Below are 22031 nucleotides of genomic sequence, written 5' to 3' on the forward strand. Positions count from 1 at the left end.
GAGGTAAAATCAAGAATGTCGATGAATTTCAGGTCGGGAAGTCGGAGCTCTAGAAACATGCCCAAGTTATAATTGTGTTATTCTAATGTTATATTTAAGCAATAATGCCCAATCAAGAGATTATATAGTTTTGTGTTATTATAAATGTTGTATTTAAACAATAAGGCCCGCGGAGGTGTGATATATGGCTAATATACCACGACCAAGGGCTGTTCTTCGCATGAAGCAACGCAGAGTGCCTAGTGGACATCAGTTCGTGGTCCATTAAAATTCTTGGTCATACAAGCCACTTTATTAAATCCTGTTGTCCTTCTGAGAGGACATTCTGGGCTTTTCAATGATATCACATGTGTGTGTGTAATTATTCATTATAATTTTTGTAAGTTTGATATTCAAATTGTTTCTAGAAAGTGAATAGCTCAGGAATAGTTATGTGAGTTATCAGAACTGTGTAATAATTTGTTCAGATTAATAAATAGTTAAAAGTAGAGTTTATCAAGAAATGTCCTCTGTAGTGGACACCCGGATGCCACAACTATGTTTTTCACCTACTGTAATGTACATTTTTTTTCATATTTACTTCCTAATGACCACCTCAGAGGGCAATTTTGTACTTACAATAACAGGTAACATGTTTTCTTTCAACCCAAACACTTATGTCTGTAAAAAATACAATAAAAATACACACTTTTCAGGAGAATACACCAGAAACATCTGAAGTGCCTTATTGCTTTTAGAAACTGCTTACCAAAGTTATTAGAGCAGTACAAATAAATGTTTTGTCATACCTCATACCTGTGGTAGACGGTCTGATAGACCATGACTTTCAGCCAATCAGCATTCAGGGCTCGAACTACCCAGTTTATAATGCTATTTATACAGTGTGTGTGTGTGTGTGAGAGAGATGTGGTTTTGAGCCATCATTCATACAATCCAATCAGGAAATACCTGTGAGAGACAGTTGGTCTATGAACAACATGCCTCAAGTGTACTGTTCTGTACAAGCTAAGACAAGGATCATGACAGCTGACGTGTCTCTGCCAGCCTGTCCACCATCTGCTGTTCCAGTTAAAGAATTCTAATCCAATGATGGTTTGTGTCTTGCACACGCACACCTACACACACGGCACGTGCAGTATAGCTGTAGGATTAACCATTAGAAATAGAATGTTAAATACTGACAGCAGAGGAGGCTGGTTGGTGGAGCTATAGGAGGACCGCTTCATTGTAATGGTTAGGATGGAATAAATAAATGGTATCAAATACATCAAACATATGGAAAACAAATGTTTGAGTCCAACCATTCCATTCTTCTATTCTAGCCATTACAATGAGCCCGTCCTCCTGTAGCTCCGCCCACCAGCCTCCTGACAGTAAGTTGGTCACCATGATTTGGGATATTATGGCGGACTACGAAATTGTGCACGGAGAACGATTTGATGTTTGTACCTCGTATCACTCCGTCCAGAAGGTGATACGTTGTTGCCAGAAGCTGCAACCCGCATTATAAATATAACCAGTTTGAAAACAGTGAAGTTCAAACTAAGGCTGGTGTATTACGTTATTGCTAGGTTTCTTCTACTGTCTTAGATTTGGTTTGTGTAATATTGCATTCTGTTATGAAAAGGCATTCCATTATTTTGTCTTGGATAGAAATATGTCCGTATTGAAAAGAGCCAAAACATGGGAGATATCTGAATCTGAGGGCGAAAGCGATGCTGAAACTAAACCTTCAATCAAATGCATTGCATTTACCGATCACGGTGACGATAACAATGAAACAGCGACGGCCAATAGTCCTACTGACAGTCTCGAACAGGACAACAAAGACCACAACACAGATTGCAAGTCAACAGCCAAAACCGAACCAAGTGACACATTGGTGGCTCCACGACCCGCTAGATCCGGTACCGCAAGTCCGGGGAGAAAACGCCGAACCAAAGAGGAGATAGAGGCAGACAGACAGAGAGTTGAGGAGAGGAAGGAGGCCAGAGAGAAACTCAAGAGGGTGAGGGCCGAAGAGAAGGAGGAGAGGCGAGAAGATCAACAAAGGAGAAAAGAAGCTGCAGAGCATCAAAAGAGCCTCAGACCTGAGAACTGTTTGAAGTGCCTGACTGTCTGTATTGATCCAGGTAATTGGTCCTTTGTGAATGTAGGTGGATGGGGTTCAGATGGCGTTGAAGCAGAGGAGGCTGGTGGGCGTCGCTATAAACGTGGTTTCCATATGTTTGATACCGATCCATTTATAGAATTTCAGCTATTGCAATGAGCATGTCCTCCTATAGCTTATCCCACCAGCCTCCTCCGTGTCAAAGGCACACTGTAAATAAGATGTGACATCAGAGGACCACCGACACAACTAAAGGATGGTGGACATTTTTAAATGTGTGTTTCCATTCCCCAGCTCTACTGCAGGATGATGGATCGGATGTGTTGCTGGGAACTCTGTCTGCAGTTGAGTGGAGGAGCAGCATTGAGACACAGCAGCTCCCTCACAGCATCACTTGGACCAGAGATCTTCCGCCGGTAACATACCATCACACACAGACAATACGAGCACCACAACGCTGTCTCGGCCCCTCAGGTTGACTAGATAATGTCTTGGTGTTGTCAGGAGAAAGACAGCAGTGGACCACTGGAGGAGGAGCAGGTTCTGCTGGTGTTGGGTCTGACTGACTTCATGGGCATGGTGGTGTCAGTCAAACAGGTGAGTGACTTTTAAACCTCAACAAATTCCCTGGTGTCTCCACCAGTGTGTGCAAAGCGAACGTTCACATTTTCTGTTCACCCAGACACTGCATGGCAACGGGGAGGAATCGGCAGTGGAGTCGTTCTTCAAGCTTTTGTCCGAGTGCCTCAACCGAGATGCCAAGATGGCGGTCACTGTTTTAGTGATGGGATCCAACGCAAATAGCTGGTTCGTATGAGATCTGTTTTAAGAATGTGTCTCTAAACCTTGGTCCTTGAGACACCCTGTATGAGAAGAGACTGGATGTATATGTTGGTCTGTCACCAGGACTGGGACATGGGATGTACCCGAGTTGAGCCAAAGATCTCAGTTGGGAATGGAGGATCTGGACATTGAGGAGGTAAGGTCTCTTTCTGATATACTATACAATCTCACTTCAACACATGCATTTGTAGCGGCTGGTTTTTCCGTTTCCAGTGTCGTGCAGAAATGAACCATTTTTCAAGCTGCTTTTTGTACTTGTCTCCTCGAACGGTTCCTACCCATCGTGTCATGGAGCTCGATGGTTTTCACCTAACTTGTCTTCATCTGTCCTCAGGTATTGGTTTTCCTGCAACTGTACCGGAACGTTACTGTGGTCTTCCTGGACAGCTGGCAGGATGTCACAGACCATGTATGTGCCGTCACCAAGGCCCTGTCCAAACGGCCCTACAAGTATGAACCCAGTGAACTCTTCATATTCCACATCATTAAGAATTATTCAACTTAGGAATCTTATCAGTTGGAATTCATTTACTGCCATGCCATGAGGACAGGCTTTGAGCATCGCTAGCTTACTTTCTTTACTGTGATTAAACATTAAGTCTGGTAACTAACTTTTGTGCTGGATACAGTGGGGAAACTACAAAGCAAGCAGGCTTTTGCTCCTGCCCAGCAGTACCAAACCTGAGATACCGATCGACTTCATGATTTCGATTCTAATGTGTGCTTGAGCTAGGCTGAAACGTAATCCAGCAAACCCCGTAGCTGTCCAGGGTTGACGAGGCTTGGTGAGCAGTCCATTGCTGTAGAGCACAATCTTTAAACTGTGGTCACGCCTTTCCACGCCACTGCAGACTGCTGACGGAGAGGTGCGAGTTGCCGTTCTGTGTGGATGGCTCATGGGCCAGTGGGGTGCGTGTGGAGCGGGATGGAGCTGGGCTGGGCGAGGTGTGGAGCAGGCAGATCACACAGCTCAACAGGGTCAGCCCTGCAGTGGCCTCCACTTTGACCACAGCCTACCCCTCACCGCAGATACTACTGCAGGTAGCAATCGTTCTACGTGTCTGTTTAGTCAGGATCATTGACATAACATAAGCATTTATGACCAATGTAAGTCCTACAATTCATTATAAATGTACCACAATGGCCTATACCTGCAGGCTATATGTTTAGCAATCATTTATATGGCTCTTATATAATGGGTTGACTTTCATTGCATATAAGGGCAAAAAAACTATAGGAGTTTGGTACAGTAGATGACCAGAAGTTATGGGTTTTCTTTGGGGTCAGGTTGAAATTTGTTTGGCGTATGACATGGTCACATCACTGACATGATATCAACAAACTGCATAAATTAAATACATACTTTTATACTGTATGTCAATCTATATTTGACACAGGTCTGTCTTGAATGTGGATAGTTGACTTGTTTAATGTTTCACCTTCAGGCCTACAGTAGCTTAGAGTCTGAGGAAGAGAAGAGGGGGCTGCTGGCAGGCCTACTAGTGAAGACTGGAGGGAAGGAGAGACGCATCGGACCTGAAATCTCAGCCAGAGTCTACCGTTACCTCACAGCTCAAAACCCCCAGCTGGTCCTGGACTAGTTGACCATTCTGGCGTCACTGTAACTAATTGATACCTAATGAATTCCTAATTGTCCCTTTGGCATGTTGTGTAGGTCTATGCATCAGCAGTATTAGTAATATCTTTTGTGCTTTGATGGGCTGGATGGAGCATATCAGAACAATAATGGCCTAAGGACCAAACCCTGTGGAACTCCATCTTTAACCTTAGGCACTCAATTCGCTCGGGTGTACCTAAGTGCCTCAGGCCTGGGGTCAGTTTGGGTGTACAACTTTTCTAAACACTTAAATACATGCAGAACTTTTAAGTTTACATAAGTTAGATATGGCCTTGGTTGCACATGGGGTGATTATCAAAATGAGTGAAGTATAGTACTGTAGCACTTTGTATATTTAAGAGAGGATGGCAGTAGGTTTGTATATGAAAAAGTAAATTATGATTAAATGCTTGTAACACAATGTTTGTTTTACATGTTTTTTTTTTACAATTCATTTGCGTTCAGCATGAAAGGTTAAACAAATTGGCAAGAAAATAAACATATCTTACTGCAGGACACATCACATGGTGACTATAAGCTACTATAAGTAAAGCATGAGTCAGAAACTGCAAAATATCAGAAAAACATGGAGAGCAAAGCGCTATTAGAGAACACAAGAACATGGCCACCAATGCGCAGTATAAAACATTTAGATAATGTTAATTGTATGTCAGCATTGTTCTTTCAAAGGCCAAAACCACCATTGGTGTGTGTGTGGCCAAATACCTATTTTCATGTCATCTGACCATAGCCCCTCCTGGATTCAGCTAAATGGCATTGGCACTTGGATTGAAACCAGTGCTATAATGGTCACCTGACACAAAAATAGAAGTCTTTGGCCACACATAACAGCGGTGGGTTTGACTTTCAAAAGAACAATGCATATGCAGAAAATACCTCATCCCTACTGTAAAATATGGTGGTGGATCTTTGTTATGGAGCTATTTTGCATCCACTGGTCCTGGAGTCCTTGTTAAGGTCAACAGCATCATGAACTTTACCAAGTACCAGGACATTTTAGCCCCCCCCAAAAAACTGGTTCCCTCTGCCAGGAGGCTGAAAGTGGATCTTCCGGCAAGACAATAACCCCAAGCGCGCATTTTTCAATGGCCGTCTCAGTCTCCGGAATTGAACCTCATTGAAAACCTGTGGTTTGAGTTGAAGAGAGCAGTCCATAAGCGCAGACGAAGGATATCAAGGATCTTGGAAAGATTCAGCATGGAAAACGGGATCCAATCATTTTGACCGCTATCTATTAGAGATTTTTTTTTATTACTTGTTAAATATAATCTCTTTCTCTGAGCAAAAGTATTAGTATAAAATAATATTGTAAAAAATAAAACAAATGTAGCATACAATATAGCACAGTATTTGTATTATATTTTATAGTGTCTTTTTTGCTCATCTTTATCAAGGGATCCAATCATTCAGTATAGGGAGTGTACATACAGTGGATAACAGATTTAGAACTAAGTCATCTGACTTGAACGGGGTGGTGGATATTGGGGTGGCTGTCTTCCCCTTCCCTACAGCCAGGCAAACTGGGGAAAGTTTGGAAGGACAGTCTCGAGGGTGAGCGAGCATTCCACTCAGAAAGTCTTAAAGTGCTTAGAAATCTGAGCTAAGATAAAACTCTTTCACTCTTGTGGACTTTTCCACCAGTAGATGGTAGTGGCATTTATAGAAAGGTTCAGAATAGATAAAGTGCCAACTTTATCTAACATTTCTGAGTGGATATTTGAAAAGAAAAGTCATGTCCTCACTGTCAGAGTTGCTCCCTGGAAGGGTGGGCAGGCAGGGGCACAGGGAGAGGCAGGTGCACAGGGAGAGGCAGGGCTGGGAACTGGACGAGAGGAGGCAGGGGCACAGGGAGAGGCAGGGGCACAGGGAGAGGCAGGGCTGGGAACTGGACGAGAGGAGGCAGGGGCACAGGGAGAGGCAGGGGCACAGGGAGAGGCAGGGCTGGGAACTGGATGAGAGGAGGCAGGGGCACAGGGAGAGGCAGGGGCACAGGGAGAGGCAGGGCTGGGAACTGGACGAGAGGAGGCAGGGGCACAGGGAGAGGCAGGGCTGGGAACTGGACGAGAGGAGGCAGGAGCACATGGAGAGGCAGGGCTGGGAACTGGACGAGAGGAGGCAGGGGCACAGGGAGAGGCAGGGCTGGGAACTGGACGAGAGGAGGCAGGAGCACATGGAGAGGCAGGGCTGGGAACTGGACGAGAGGAGGCAGGGGCACAGGGAGAGGCATGGCTGGGAACTGGATGAGAGGAGGCAGGGGCACAGGGAGATGCAGGGCTGGGAACTGGACAAGAGGAGGCAGGGGCACAGGGAGAGGCAGGAGCACAGGGAGAGGCAGGGCTGGGAACTGGACGAGAGGAGGCAGGGGCACAGGGAGAGGCAGGGCTGGGAACTGGACGAGAGGAGGCAGGGGCACAGGGAGAGGCAGGGCTGGGAACTGGACGAGAGGAGGCAGGAGCACAGGGAGAGGCAGGGGCACAGGGAGAGGCAGGGCTGGGAACTGGACGAGAGGAGGCAGGGGCACAGGGAGAGGCAGGGGCACAGGGAGAGGCAGGGCTGGGAACTGGACGAGAGGAGGCAGGGGCACAGGGAGAGGCAGGGCTGGGAACTGGACGAGAGGAGGCAGGGGCACAGGGAGAGGCAGGGCTGGGAACTGGACGAGAGGAGGCAGGGGCATTGGCATGATTGGGTACAGGGCTAGGGAAGGAGCAGGCACTTAGGGTGGGCACCTGGCTGAGACAGGGGCTTGGGCATGGACTAGGCTCCTCAGGCAAGTCATCAGGCAACTCCACTGCAAAGTCATCAAAGAAGTCTTCATTCAAGTCCTCCATCAAGTCTTCAGACTGCTCGGGGGTGCCGTTACTGAGGGTGAACACCCAGCCAAGCTGGTTGTGGAGGAGATGGCGCAGGCCCGGGGGCAGGGGCAGCACGTTCAGGATGTCAGGGCAGTCGGGCCGCTGCTGGCGCAAGCGAGAGCAAGAGAGGTACTGCAGGGAGGTGGGCGTGTAGCAGGACCGGATCACCTTCATACTGCTCTTGGCTGCAGTGGAGCACACCACAGGGTAGAACTTCTTATTCTGCAGCCTGGTGGCGGCCACACCTGAGGAACAGGAAGAAGGGAAGAGACCGAGACATTAGGCACATGGTCTCATGTAAATCTAGAGCAAATGTTACCCTTACAGTTGAGGTAGGATGTCAGCCATCTGAACAATCTTAAGTGAACAAAAATATGCTGTTCATAAAAGGAAATCAGTCAATTGAAATAAATTCATTAGGCCTTAATCTATGGATTTCACATGATTGGGGATACATAAAGGCATCTGTTGGTTTTATATTATATATATATATATATATATATATATATATATATGGTAGGTGCGTGAATCAGAAAACCAGTCAGCATATGGTGTGACCACCATTTGCCTCATGCAGCGCGACACATTTCCTTCGCATAGAGTTGATCAGGCTGTTGATTGTGGCTGGTGGAATGTTGTCCCACTCCTCTTCAATGGCTGTGCGAAGTTGCTGGATGTTTGCGGGAACTGGAACACGCTATTGTACACGAAGATCCAGAGCATCCCAAACATGCTCAATGGGTGACATGTCTGGTGAGTATGCAGGCCATTTTCAGCTTCCAGGAATTGTGTACAGATCCTGAACCTTGAGGTGATGGTGGCGGAAGAATGGCACGACAATGGGCCTCAGGATCTTGTCACGGTATCTCTGTGCATTCAAATTGCCCTCGGTAAAATGAGGTTGTGTTCATTGTCCATAGCTTATGCCTGCCCATACCATAACCCCACCGCCACCATGGGGCACTCTGTTCACAACTTTGACGGCAGAAATCCGCTCGCCCACACGACGTCATCTGCCATCTGCCCGGTAGAGTTGAAACCGGGGTTCATCTGTGAAGAGCACACTTCAGAGTGCACGTGACCATCGAAGGTGAGCATTTTCCTACTGAAGAAGTAGGTTAAGACGCCGAACTGCCGGTCAGGTCAAGGTCAGGTCAAGGTCAGGTCAAGGACGACAAGCACCCAGATGAGCTTCCCTGAGACGGTTTCTGACAGTTTGTGTAGAAATTCTTTGGTTGTGCAAACCCACAGTTTCAGCAGCTGTCTGGGTGGCTGGTCTCAGACCATCCCGCAGGTGAAGAAGCCGGATGTGGAGGTCCTAAGCTGGCATGTGTTTACATGTGGTCTGCGGTTGTGAGGCCGGTTGGACGTACTACCAATTTCTCTAAAACGAGGAGAGAAATTAACATTCAATTCTCTGGCAACAGCTCTGGTCAAAATTCCTGCAGTCAGCAGTCCAATTGCTCGCTCCCGCAACTTGAGACATCTGTGGCAATGTGTCGTGTGACAAAACTGCACATTTTAGAGTGGCCTTTTATTCTCCACAGCACAAGATGCACCTGTGTAATGATCATGCTGTTTAGTCAGCTTCTTGATATGCCACACCTGTCTAGTAGATGGAGAGAAATGCTCACTAACTGGGATGTAAACAAATTTGTGCGTATGGAAAATTTCAGGAATCTTTTATTTTAAAATCATGAAACATGGGGCGAACCCTTTACATATTGTGTTTATATTTTTGTTCAGTATAGTTTGAATCAAGGTGTCACTCACCTATACAGCGGCGGTTCTTATAGAAGGTAAGGGTTCCATGCCACGTGTCAAAGTGCAGCCCTATGATGGAGCCTTGGCCAAAACGGGATGAGAAATTCACCTTGTCCCCTTTGTGCTGAAGCATACCTTGAATGGGAAATGAATAAAAACCGGAGGCAAATTAGTGAATTACTATGTATAAAACGTCACATCCATACTATGTATAAAACGCCTATTCATAACATTTATGTGTCACTTCCTCACCTGTGTATGACAGTCCCCAGCTGTCCTCGTCCATCCCCAGCATACTGCAAAAACTGTGTTGGAACTTGTCCAGGTTGACCTCAGCGGTCCCGATGCCCACCATCTACATAGAAGACAAAACATACAATAGTAGGTAACAATGTTAAATGCTGGCTGGCTGGCCTTGTTTGTCTGCCTGGTTGGCTGACCTTGTTTGTCTGCCTGGTTGGCTGGCCTTGTTTGTCTGCCTGGTTGGCTGGCCTTGTTTGTCTGCCTGGCTGGCTGGCCTTGTTTGTCTGCCTGGCTGGCTGGCCTTGTTTGTCTGCCTGGTTGGCTGGCCTTGTTTGTCTGCCTGGTTGGCTGGCCTTGTTTGTCTGCCTGGTTGGCTGGCCTTGTTTGTCTGCCTGGTTGGCCTTGCCTTGTTTGTCTGCCTGGTTGGCTGGCCTTGTTTGTCTGCCTGGTTGGCCTTGCCTTGCTTTGCCTTGCCTTGCCTTGCTCGAATTACACACCTTGTGAAAGAAATGCCGCTTGTTAGCTTAAGATTTTAAAGGGGAAAGATGTATCCTGATTATACACAGAGATCTATAATGACGCGTAAGTGCCCTAGGCTAGAGTGCCCTAGGCTAGAGTGCCCTAGGCTAGAGTGCCCTAGGCTAGAATCAAGCTTTCACAAGGAAGATATGCTTCTGATGCACATGGGGATATCTTTGGGTCGTCTCTGTAATATTCAGAGGCTGAGCTACGTTTTTCTAATGTCGAGGAGCAAAGAAAAAAGAAGAACACTGCTTGGGGAGTAATGTCTGTGACTCTCGCTATCAATAGAGCTAATCCCTTTCTGAAAAATAACATGTTTAACTAAATTGATACTTGATAGTTGATTGATACTTGATAATAAATGACAATATTATAACATATTTATTAGGGGAATAACATTTGTGAAAATAGTCAACTTTATGTCCCCCCTATTTAATTCTGTATCATGAAATAGCCTACCTTAAAGATGTCATGAATTTCAGGAAACTAAATTACAAAGTGGGATTAAAATAGGGAAAGGGGATACCTAGTCAGTTGCACAACTGACTGCATTCAACCCAACCGCTCTGAATCAGAGATTTAATTGTAATTTTCTGTCAACAATCTACAAAAACAAATGTCTGCTTTGTCAAAGTGCAAGAAAAATTCTAACAAAAATCACCTTTGGTAGTGATTACAGCTGTGGATATTTCTTGGGTAAGTAAGAGATTTGCACATGTGGATTGTACAATATTTACACATTTTTTTAAAGAATAATGTTCAGGCTCTGACAAGTTAGTTGTTGATCATTGCTAGACAGCCATTTTCAAGTCTTGCCATAGATCTTAACGCCGATTTTAAGTCAAAACTGTAACTAGGCCACTTGGGAACATTCAATGTCATCTTGGTAAGCAACTCCAGTCTATATTTGGCCTCCCCGTGTCTATTGGAAAGCAGACTGAACCAGGTTCTCCTCTAGGAGTTAGCCTGTGCTTAGCTCTTTTCCATTTATTTTCACTTAAAAAAATTCTCCCTAGTCCTTGCCGATGACAAGCAGAACCATAACATGATGCAGCCACCACCAAGCTTAAAAATATGAAGAGTGGTATGAAGAGTGGCCCCAAACATAACACTTTGTATTCAAGACAAAATTCTGTAAGGCTTCCTTCTTTTTACTCTGTCAATTAGATTAGTATTGTGGAATATCTACAATGCTGATCCATCCTCAGTTTGCTCCTATCACCGCCATTAAACTCTGCAACTGTTTTAACCCCCTAAAGTCGATGTCCGTGCCCCTGCAGAAATCTAGTTGGCCTAATAAAAGAAAATCCCCATCAAAATACGTCAGTTTAAACTGGAGATATCTGGGGGTTTTTAATGGGCTGCGTCGCAATCCATCGCATCCGCCGATAACTTGTGATTTTAGTTTAATTCCACCCCGGTCATAGGCCTAAGCCTCCCAGGGATGCTCAGAATTGACCAACTAACTGCTTTTACATAACAAATGCCCCAGGATCCCCCTAGCTTCCTCCTCCCTGGGTACAGCAGTGAGGGCAAGTAACAGTACCATGGGAATGCCCCACTGACAGCCCTCATTCACTACTGCTAATACACACGGATCACTCTCAAACAATGTTCTGCTTTTACCCCTATTGTAAGGTTTAAAAACAAACATGGTAACTTTCTCCATATCGGAAGGCATTGTTTTCCTTTTAGTCTACACTAGCAATGTTACTCTATATATGTATTACCAATTTCTGTCGGATATTCACTTTCTGCTTCACACTTATTAAATGCCTCTTATTTTAAGATTAGCAGGCAATGCGGCAAATTTATAAAACACATCGGCCAATTCAGAAGGGAAGAGGGAAACTTTCTGGCATCAACGTGTATTATAACTAGGCTGGCACTGTCTATCAGTCCACTGTAGATGGAGAACTCTGTCCATAATAAGTCTCATCTGAGACGGGATAAACTGGGAAATAGAGCCAGTTTCTGACTGAGTCTCGGGGAGTGGTTGAATTTTCGGTTTAGAATCATTTGGGATATCAATGAAAACGCCATTGGGAGTACAATAACGTGTCGCCTTAAGTTTAGTTAAAAAGTCTCTACAGGTTCAACAGTCCTACAGACTTTCGTTGAATTTCCACGACACTTGTTAACTTTTAACAAATCGACCCCTGTCTACACTGCACCTATACTATGGGCCTACAGTATCTGTAAACATGTAAGGGTTAAGGTTAACCCACTTAGGGTAATTGGATGCCTGGATGGTTTTTTGCGTACGTACCATGTCTGTGCCATAGACGGGTGACGTCATCTTGATCTCCCAGAAGTGCTGTCCATCTGTCAGCTCCTTGGTGCCGCGGATGGCGGCTGTGCCACAGCTGTACTCAGAGTGGAAGCTCACCTTGCGGTTGTCACAGCTCAGGAGCGCTGCATTGGACTTGACGCCCTCGTCCCACACCCAGTCGAAACCTGCAGAGAGACAATATGATGGTTATCCACACTAATTCATGACCCATCCATTGATAACACCTGCTACATTTCCCAGGTACACTGTTTAAGCAATACGGTTTATGCTCATATACATAATAGCTCCAAATCCATTCAAAACGTGGACATACAAGTGCATGCACGCACATACTGCGCACACAGTATTGTCAGCCCACATCCAGTCGGAGTCAAAACACAGAAACTGACATTGCTTGACAGTACAAAGAGGAGACAATTATTAATTCACCTATACAGTAAACACAGACCAGACTAAGTTGAAAGACATACACAGATCCATAGTTCCCCAACCCTGTTCTGACCCTTCCCACTACACACCCTGGTCCTCCTCTCCACACAGGCAGTCAGTGAGGGGCTGGAAGCCCTGCAGCAGAGCCCCAGGGCTTGTTTCCTCCTGGGCGTTACAGTGACAGTAGGACTCCCCTGTCACAGGCACCGTGTCGGGCACAACGTCTGTCACCTCCGGGGTGACGGCCAGGTAATCCACTTCTGAGTCCGAGTCGCTGATCTGATTGACGCACATGGGATAGACAGAGATGGTGAAGGCGAAGGAGTTGGACATTTGAGAATGTCCCTAGTTTTAACTGAGAGAACAGGTAGACTGAACCACACTTGAGAAGACTAATTTGTGAGAACCGGAGTGCTTTCAGAAAGAAAGAGAAAATACAAAATACAAAACAAAAACCGACTAGCTTGGCTTAAATGAAGACAAACCCAAAAACTAGCTTAAAAAAGTCTGTAAATACTGTGCACTGCAACCTCTCCTCAGTCGGTTGCCTCAACTAAAGCACCGAGCTTGTTCAGGTTCTTTAAAGCTTCTATAGGTTGACCCTTTCCCTAAAGAGAGGCCCTTGCATTCCCATTGGAGCACAAGCAGGGTATGCCAACATTTAAAAATAGACCTGTGCCAAAAATACAGACCATCCATGCCTTAGGAGTCCCCATTCAGTAGAGACAGCCATTTTGAGACAGTTGAACCCACCATGGAAAACTACCGGCTCTAGCCAGGTCATATTTTCGATCATGCCGTGGCCTCGTGTTCTCTCTGTCTCAGCATTCTCCCATTGCTCTTTCAACTCTTATCACCCCCCCCTCTACCCAAACTCCTCTCTGGGTCTGCCCCAAACACACACTTCCACACTCTTACCTTTCATCACTCCACCCTTTCTATTTATTATTTCGAACCACCTGTAGTCCTCGCGCCACTCCTCCCTCCTTTTACATCTCACCACTGCACTCCTCTTTTCTCCATCCCCCACTCCTCCCTCTGTCTCTCTCTCTCTCTCCCCATCTCTATCACTCCCCATCTCTATCACTCCCCCACTCAATCTTTCTCACTACCCCACTTCCTCTCAATTCAATATAAGGGCTTTATTGGCATGGGAAACATATGTTTACATTGCCAAAGCAAGTGAAATAGATAATAAAAAAAAGTGAAATAAACAATCAAAAATGAGCAGTAAACATTACACCTACAAAATGTCCAGAAGAATAAAGACATTTCAAATGTCATATTATGTCTATGTACAGTGTTGTAACGATGTGCAAATAGTTAAAGTACCAAAGGGAAAATAAATAAACATAAATATAGGTTGTATTTACAATGGTAAAGATAAACTACTCTCTCTCCCCCACTTCCATCCGTCCCCCTTCTCCCGGTTCTCACCTGTGTGTGTTCGTTGCCCCACTCTTCTCTGTCATTCACCAGTACCACGGCGTCAATGTCTCGTCGGATGTCACTCCACACGTAGTGCGGAGCTCGGATGTTCCTGCTTCTCCGTAGCATGGCCGCTCTAAAGGGACAGGAAGGAAAAAGAATCTATGAAATATCACATAAATAATACACAATACAAAGGATTGTCATAAAACCTTAGTAATTTAATTGTATAACCTATATCCCACAATTTCAGCATGGTGAACTTATGTTGGCAGACATGTGCATCCCATTGCCCTACTTGAAACTAGGCTAAATATGTTTAGAAGATCACACCACACACGTTCAACTTGACAAAGCTATTTGAACTTGAATCATTTATATGCCCTGCTGGTGGGAACGATATGATCAGTTAAAATACTCAGTCACATGTAGTGGGGAAGTTGAAATATCATTGGCATTGATGTAGCATCTAATAAAATATATTACATTTGGAAACAACAGTGATTTTATTGGTTTATTTTGGTGTACATGTTCCAAATAGGGATGTCATTTGGCATAAGAAATGACAAGATTGTTTTTCAAATACTGAGCAAGTGCTCATTTCAACTATCTCACAAACTAGGTTGATTGTATCCTCTTTCACCCCTACCCCCTTACCCTCTATCGGCAATACAAGATGGCAACTAGTTTTATTTAACTAGGCAAGTCAGTTAAGCACAAATTCTTATTTACAATGACGGCCTACTCCGGCCAAACCTAGACGACGCTGGACCAATTGTGCGCCGCCCTATGGGACTCCCAATCACGGCCAGATGTGATACAGCCTGGATTCGAACCAAGTACTATAGTGATTCCTCTTGCACTGAGATGCAGTGCCTTAGACCGCTGCGCCACTCGGGAGCCCAAAACCAGTCCTTGAGACAGCACTGAAATAAAGGTTTGGGGTCAATACCATTTCAATTCAGGAATTAAACAAACTAGAAAAGGGTAATTTTTCAAGAAAAATTGTGTGACTTGCTTCAGCTGTCCAAAAGTATTTTTTGTCGAAGTTGTTGGAGGCTAGTGTGGTGGGAAAGTAACAGCAGAATTAGTGACTGCAGTAGAGGTGGAAAAAGTACCCTATACATACATACCACTTATTTCACTATACCACTTTAGTCGTATAAACCTACCCTGATAGAAAATGACTCAAGGTGAAAATCACCCAGTAAAATACTACTTGAGTAAGTCTAAAATTATTTGGTTTTAAATATACTTATATTTCAAAAGTTTTTTTTACAGATAGCCAGGGCCACATTACAACACTCCGACATCATTTACCAATGAATCACGTGCGTTTAGTGAGTCCGCCAGATCCAAGGCAGTAGAGATGACCAGGGATGTTCTCTTGATAAGTGCATGAATTGGACCATTTTCCTGTCCTTTTAAGCATTCAAAATGCAATTCATTATTTAGGGTGTCAGGGAAATTGTATGCAGTAAAAAGTACATTATTATCTTTGGGAATGTAGTGAAGTAAAAGTAGTCCAAACTATAAATAGTACTTTACTTAAGTACTTTACAGCACTGCTGCAGTAGTGGTGGAAATAGTGACTGTTGCAATAGTGACTGTAGGCCAGTAGTAGAAGTAGGCCTAGTAGTTGTAGCACTACACTGCAGCAGTAATAATTACTGGTGTTGATAAGTAGGCTAAATGGCAGGCTAATGGTCATTATAAACCACGTGGTTCAAGCCCTGAATGCTGATTGGCTGAAAGCCGTGGTATATCAAACCATATACCATGGATATGACCCCCCAAAAATACTATAATTACATTGATAACCAGTTTATAATAACAATAAGGCACCTCGGGGATTGTGGTGTATGGCCAATATTGTCACGCCTGTTCCCGCTCTCCCTCTCTGGAGCTCGTGGGTGCCATGCTGCTCTTCATTACGCACACCTGTCACCATCATTATGGGCATCAGCAATCACTGGACTCACCTGGACTCCTTCACTTTGTTGATTGCCTTTCCTATTTCTGTCTGCTCCTCAGTTTGTTCCATGTGTCAGCATTAGTGTCGTTATGTGTTCATGTCCAGACGCTGTTTTGTCCTGTTCCATGTCCGTTGCTAATTAAAATGTTCACTCCCTGTACTTGTTTCTCGTCTACCAGCGTCGATCATTACAAATATACCATGACTAGGGGCTGTATTCAGGCACTCCACGTTGCGTTGTGCGTAAGAACAGCCTTTAGCTGTGGTAAAATGACCATATACCACACCTTCTCGTGCCTTATTGCTTAATTATAACTCAGTTTCACATCCTGCCAAAGAACAGCACTTAGCCGTGGTATATTGGCCATATACACCCCCCCCCCACGCTTATTGCTTAATTATAACTGTCACAACTTCCGCCGAAGTCAGTTTCTCTCCTTGTTCGGGCGGCGTTCAGCGGTCGAAGTCACCGGTCTTCTAGCCATCGCCAATCCACCTTTCATTTTCCATTTGTTTTGTCTTGTTTTCCCGCACACCTGGTTTACATTCCCTCATTACTTGACGTGCATATAACCCTCTGTTCCCCCCATGTCTGTGTGTGGAATTGTTTGTTGTAAAGTGTATGTGCACTTCAGACTGGTTTGCGATGGGTTATTTCAACCCGTATTTTGTTGTTCTGGGTGTAGTTTGTTTTGCCGCATTAAACTGCTCCGGTTGTTACCCATTTCTGCTCTCCTGCGCCTGACTTCCCTGCAGCCCGTTACACACCTCTTACAATAACTCTGCTTTGCGTCCTGCCTAAGAACAGCACTTAGCCGTGGTATATTGGCCATATACCACAACCCTTGGGCCTTATTGCTTAAATATACCACGCCTAAGGGCTGTTCTTATGCCCTGACGCAAAGCAGAGTATACCACAAGCTCCCAAGGTGCGTTACTGCTATTATTAACTGGTTACCAACAATGGTAAGAGTTTTTGTCATACTTATATATATTGTTAAATACTGTTTAAGCCATTCAGCATCCATGACCCAAACTACCCAGATTATAATCAGTCTTATGTGCTTCCCCAGTTGAGATCCGCGACCGGTGAAACAGCGCTACTGGTCGCCCCAGGCGCATTTGTTATTGTTATCATTTTGTTCTTTAAAAAGGAAGAGATGATGGCCTCCAGAGTGGCGCAGCAGTCTAAGGCACTGCATCGCAGTGTTGCAGCGTCACTACAACTTGTGGTTCGATCCAGGCTGTGTCATTACCAGCCGTGACCGGGAGTCCCATAGGGCAGCGCACAATTGGCCCAGCGTTGTCCGGGTTAGGGGAGGGGGGCTTTAATTGTCTCATTGCGCTCTAGCGACTCCTTGTGGCGGCCCGGGCGCCTGCAGGCTGACGATGGTCGTCAGTTGAACGGTGTTTCCCCCGACACATTGGTGCGGCTGGCTTCCGGGTTAAGCGAGTTGGTGTTAAGAAGCGTGGTTTGGCAGTTCATGTTTCGGAGGACGCATGACTCGGCCTTCGCCTCTCCCGAGCCCATTGGGGAGTTGCAGCGATGAGACAAGATAGTAATCACGAAATTGGGGAGAAAAGGGGGGGTAAAAAAAAATACATAGAAAAAGGAAATGAGCATCCAGCAACATAATAAAACAAAAACATTGTAGTACATACTCTGCTGTTCTATCGCATGTGCATGATGTGTTATGATGTCTGAGGGAATAAAACAGTGTTTGTTGGTTGAAGTAACCTCTGGATTGGAATTATATTTCTCTAATCCGATTCCAGATTTGAATAGTAGAAAAAAAATAGGTAAAGATTTCATGTGCTCTAAGTTTTTGTTTAACTTGTTGGGGAAGTGGTCAAAACAGCTGATTTGTGCAAAAGTCCGTTTTTACAGTGAAGTCAACGTTGATTTAACTATGGGAAGTTTAGAATGTCTGAAATAAGAATTTAACTGATTTGAAATGGAATTTCAGTTAGCTTCCTGAATTTAAATAGAACTGACCCCTAACCTGCTTGAAAAATATAGGCTCCACAGAACAACACACAAACTGAACTCTGGAGTTGCTAACCTATATTCCATTCTCCCTTGTCTGAGGTTGAAGTACTGTTGATCCATATGGACTGTTTCCACATGTAAGTTTGACCTTTAAAAATCAGACCTGCCTTCTAGTGTGCCACTTTGGCAGCGAGTCTGCAGTCTGTGAGCCGGTTTACGAGATCAACAGTGATAATGTTTTTTTGACCCACTGACTGCATCGAGTGATGTGATCATAAATTATTCAACCCCTGGGTGGGGTTGGGGGAATGGGATGGGGATGGAGGCCCACTTATGTCCCTATGCTAAGGATTTGATTTGGGGGTCAAATAATGTATGGTCAGCGGAGTTGAGCTGACATGGAATCTGTAGCTGATGGCACGCCTTGCTTAGGCCTAATGTTTCCACAGAAAACAGGTAGCAGCTGGGTAGACTGCTGTCCAAACAGGTGCACCAGATAATTGCCAATGGTTTAGATAAGAGAGTCTGATGTGCCTCACTTAAACAGTGCTTAGCCTATATACTCTATCGCCGTCATCTGAGTAACTCAGGCTGCATCCATAGCGCCACGTCAATCAAAATCTAATGTAATATTATCTGGATACAAGCTCAACCCATTTCTTTTTTTATGCACGAGCACCAAACACATAGTTTGTTTATTTTCTTAATACATTTTTATTCAGAGCCAAGTTTGAATTGCTCTTAGCTTACTTCCTTGTCCAAGATGCAATGGGTTATTTAGTAAACATTTATATGTAAGTAGTTTCCCCCTGAATTTAAGTAAATATCGGTTTTCCAACCCATAAGTCCCTAATGATGTCCTATCTATTCATTACATAGTAATACAGTTAGTTGAACCAAAAGTGAAATTTGTCATTGTACACTGTTAATAAAGTTCACATTTTTTATTCACATAAAAGACATAGGCTGGCTATACTTAACTGATATCTAAGGACTGTCAAATATATAACACAATAGCCATTTAAATTTCAGTCATTTAGCAGACAGACTTATCCAGAGCAATTATTGTTAAGTGCCTTGTCCAATGCTCTTAACCGCTAGGCTACCTGCCCCCCTACTTTCATTAAACTAGGAAAAGGTTCCTACCTTATAGTTGTCTTCTTATGAACTATCTTGCATGTTAGGTCTTCTATACCAGACTCCTGAGTGTGACAGGTGCAACTTGCTCTATGACCTAGTTCCCTGCATGCCAGACATCAACAATACCCATACACGCCCACACCTAGCACTGATTGGATAAGTGTGCTAAAAGGGAGGAGTATATGCTAATTTCCCTATCTAAATAGGGTAGATATAAAATTCTGGTAGAAATTGTATTGTGGCTTTATGTAGGTGTCATTTGTGTCAGTATTAACAGGCTTTACTTATTGATGCATGTTCTCATTGCCCTGGTTACATAAAGCATGAGAATTCGGAACAAACAATAAATATTCATTTGATAATATTGTCAGAATTTGATACTATTACAAAAATATATTTAAGTTTATGAACATCAGGAAATATGCAAGGGAAATTAATTACCTTTATAGCCAAAATGAGAAAGGTGGAATTCCTGAACGTCAAGGGCCAAAGCATAAGCGATATTTAAACATTTGTTTTAGAGAAAATGCAAGTTATTAAAATTCACATGTGAGTGGGGGAAAGGGTTCTAGGGTAGGTACAGAAATCATAATTGCGAAATTCAATAGAGGCCAAGGCTGCATGACTTCACTTGTAGTATGTGGCTTCAAAGCTTCCTTAACAGCATCAAGTAGTTTCCATGCTATGCTCAGACACCCTGTGCACCCAACGGCAAAAAACTGAAACATTTCCTGTGTTACGCTTACACACAGGTGTTCGGAGCATGCTAGATGGCTAATTAGCACAGGTGGTCGCCTATTGTTTTCCGTTAACAAGCGTTGTAACATAAAGATATGGCTGTGTGGGAACCCTAACCCTATAAAAAGATGTGTATCAATTTAAACTTAAAGAAAATATATTATTTCTCACTGACATTGTAACGCTCGTCTGAAGAAGAGGACCAAAGCGCAGCACGTGTTCATGATAATTTATTCAAACTGAACACTGAAACAAAATAACAAAGTGGAACAAAACAGTTCTGCTTAGTGCAGACACAAAACAGAAAATAACTACCCACAAAACACAGGTTGGAAAAGGCTGCCTAAGTATGATTCCCAATCAGAGAGAACGATAGACAGCTGTCCCTGATTGAGAACCATACCCGGGCAAAACATAGAAACACAAAACATAGAAATCAGAACATAGAATGCCCACCCAAATCACACCCTGACCAAACCAAAATAGAGACATAAAAAGGCTCTCTAAGGTCAGGGCATGACATATATGAAAGAGAAGGTCCTTATGCTTCCAAAATCATGCCTTCTTCCAATGACTCCTATATACAGTTGAAGCCAGAAGTTTACATGAACAAGTTTTAATGACTCCAACCTAAGTGTTTCAACCACTCCACTCCACCAATTTCTTGTTAACAAACTATAGTTTTGCCAAGTCGGTTAGGACATCTACTTTGTGCATGACAAGTCATTTTTCCAACAATTGTTAACAGACAGATTATTTAACACACAGAAGTTTATATACACTAAGTTGACTGTGCCTTTAAACAGCTTGGTCAATTCCAGAAAATGATGTCATGGCTTTAGAAGCTTCTGATAGGCTAATTGACATCATTTGAGTTAATTGGAGGTGTACCTGTGGATGTATTTCAATACCTACCTTCAAACTCAGTACCTCAGAAAAAAAAAGTGTAGACCTACACAAGTCTGGTTCATCAAAGTCAAGGTTTTGGAGTGGCCATCACAAAGCCCTGATCTCAATCCAATTGACAATTTTTGGGCAGAACTGAAAAAGTGTGTGCAAGCAAGGAGGCCTACAAACCTGACCCAGTTACACCAGCTCTGTCAGGAGCAATGGGCCAAAATTCACGAAACTTATTGTGGGAAGCTTGTGGAAAGCTACTCAAAACATTTGACCCAAGTTAAACAATTTAAAGGCAATGCTACAAAATGCAAATTGAGTGTATGTTAACTTCTGACCCACTGGGAATGTGATGAAAGAAATAAATGCTGAAATGAATAATTTCTCTCAACTAATTATTCTGACATTTCACATTCTTAAAATAAAGTGGTGATCCTAACTGACCCAAGACAGGGAATTGTTACTAGGATTAAATGTCAGGAAATGTGAAAAACTCAGTTTAAATGTAAGGTAAGGTGTATGTATAAACTTCCGACTTCAACTGTATAGTGCATTTGGAAAGTATTCAGACCTAGACTTTTTCAACATTTTGTTACATTATAGCCTCATAAAATTGATTACATTTTTTCCCCTCATCAATCTACACACAATACCCCGGAAATATCACATTTACATCAGTATTCAGACCCTTTACTCAGGACTTTGTTGAAGCACCTTTGGCAGTGATGACGGCCTCAAGTCTGGGTGTGATGTTACAAGCTTGGCAAACCTGTATTTGGGGAGTTCCTCCTATTCTTCTCGGTAGATCCTTTCCAGCTCTGTCAGGTTGGATAGGGAGCGTCGCTGCACAGCTATTTTAAGGTCTCTCCAGCGATGTTCGATCGGGTTCAAGTCAGGACCACTCAAGAACATTCAGAGACTTGTCCCGAAGCCACTCCTGCATTGTCTTGGCTGTGTGCTTAGGATCGTCGTCCCGTTGGAAAGTAAACCTTTCCCTAGTCTGGGTCCTGAGTGCTCAGATGCAGGTTTTCATCAAGGATGTCTCTGTACTTTGCTCCGTTCATCTTTCCCTCGACAAGTCTCCCAGTCCCTGCCTCTGAAAAAATATCCCCACTTCATGATGCTGCCACCACCATTTCTCCAGACGTGGTTCTCCAGACGTGGTCAA

General features: G+C 44.0%; 2 protein-coding genes across 2 annotated transcripts; one reads left to right on the forward strand and one right to left on the reverse strand.

The window, feature by feature from the left end:
* Positions 1 to 1383: 1383 nt before the first annotated feature.
* Positions 1384 to 5011, forward strand: LOC135504883 (probable crossover junction endonuclease EME2). Its single transcript, XM_064923806.1, has 8 exons — positions 1384 to 2132; positions 2405 to 2526; positions 2615 to 2707; positions 2793 to 2917; positions 3017 to 3089; positions 3288 to 3403; positions 3805 to 3994; positions 4399 to 5011. Exons 1-8 carry the CDS (start codon positions 1658 to 1660, stop codon positions 4552 to 4554), a joined length of 1350 nt encoding a protein of 449 aa, XP_064779878.1. The 5' UTR covers positions 1384 to 1657; the 3' UTR covers positions 4555 to 5011.
* LOC135504881 (serine/threonine-protein kinase WNK2-like) lies at positions 4984 to 19301 on the reverse strand. The gene is made up of 7 exons (XM_064923805.1): positions 19235 to 19301; positions 14133 to 14259; positions 12785 to 12974; positions 12243 to 12430; positions 9461 to 9563; positions 9218 to 9343; positions 4984 to 7689 (listed from the first exon to the last, which is right to left on the reverse strand). Exons 2-7 carry the CDS (start codon positions 14250 to 14252, stop codon positions 6323 to 6325), a joined length of 2094 nt encoding a protein of 697 aa, XP_064779877.1. The 5' UTR covers positions 14253 to 14259; positions 19235 to 19301; the 3' UTR covers positions 4984 to 6322.
* Positions 19302 to 22031: the final 2730 nt, after the last annotated feature.

This window comes from Oncorhynchus masou, chromosome 18 (assembly GCF_036934945.1).
Source record: "Oncorhynchus masou masou isolate Uvic2021 chromosome 18, UVic_Omas_1.1, whole genome shotgun sequence".
In the NCBI taxonomy this organism is placed as follows: Eukaryota; Metazoa; Chordata; class Actinopteri; order Salmoniformes; family Salmonidae; genus Oncorhynchus; species Oncorhynchus masou.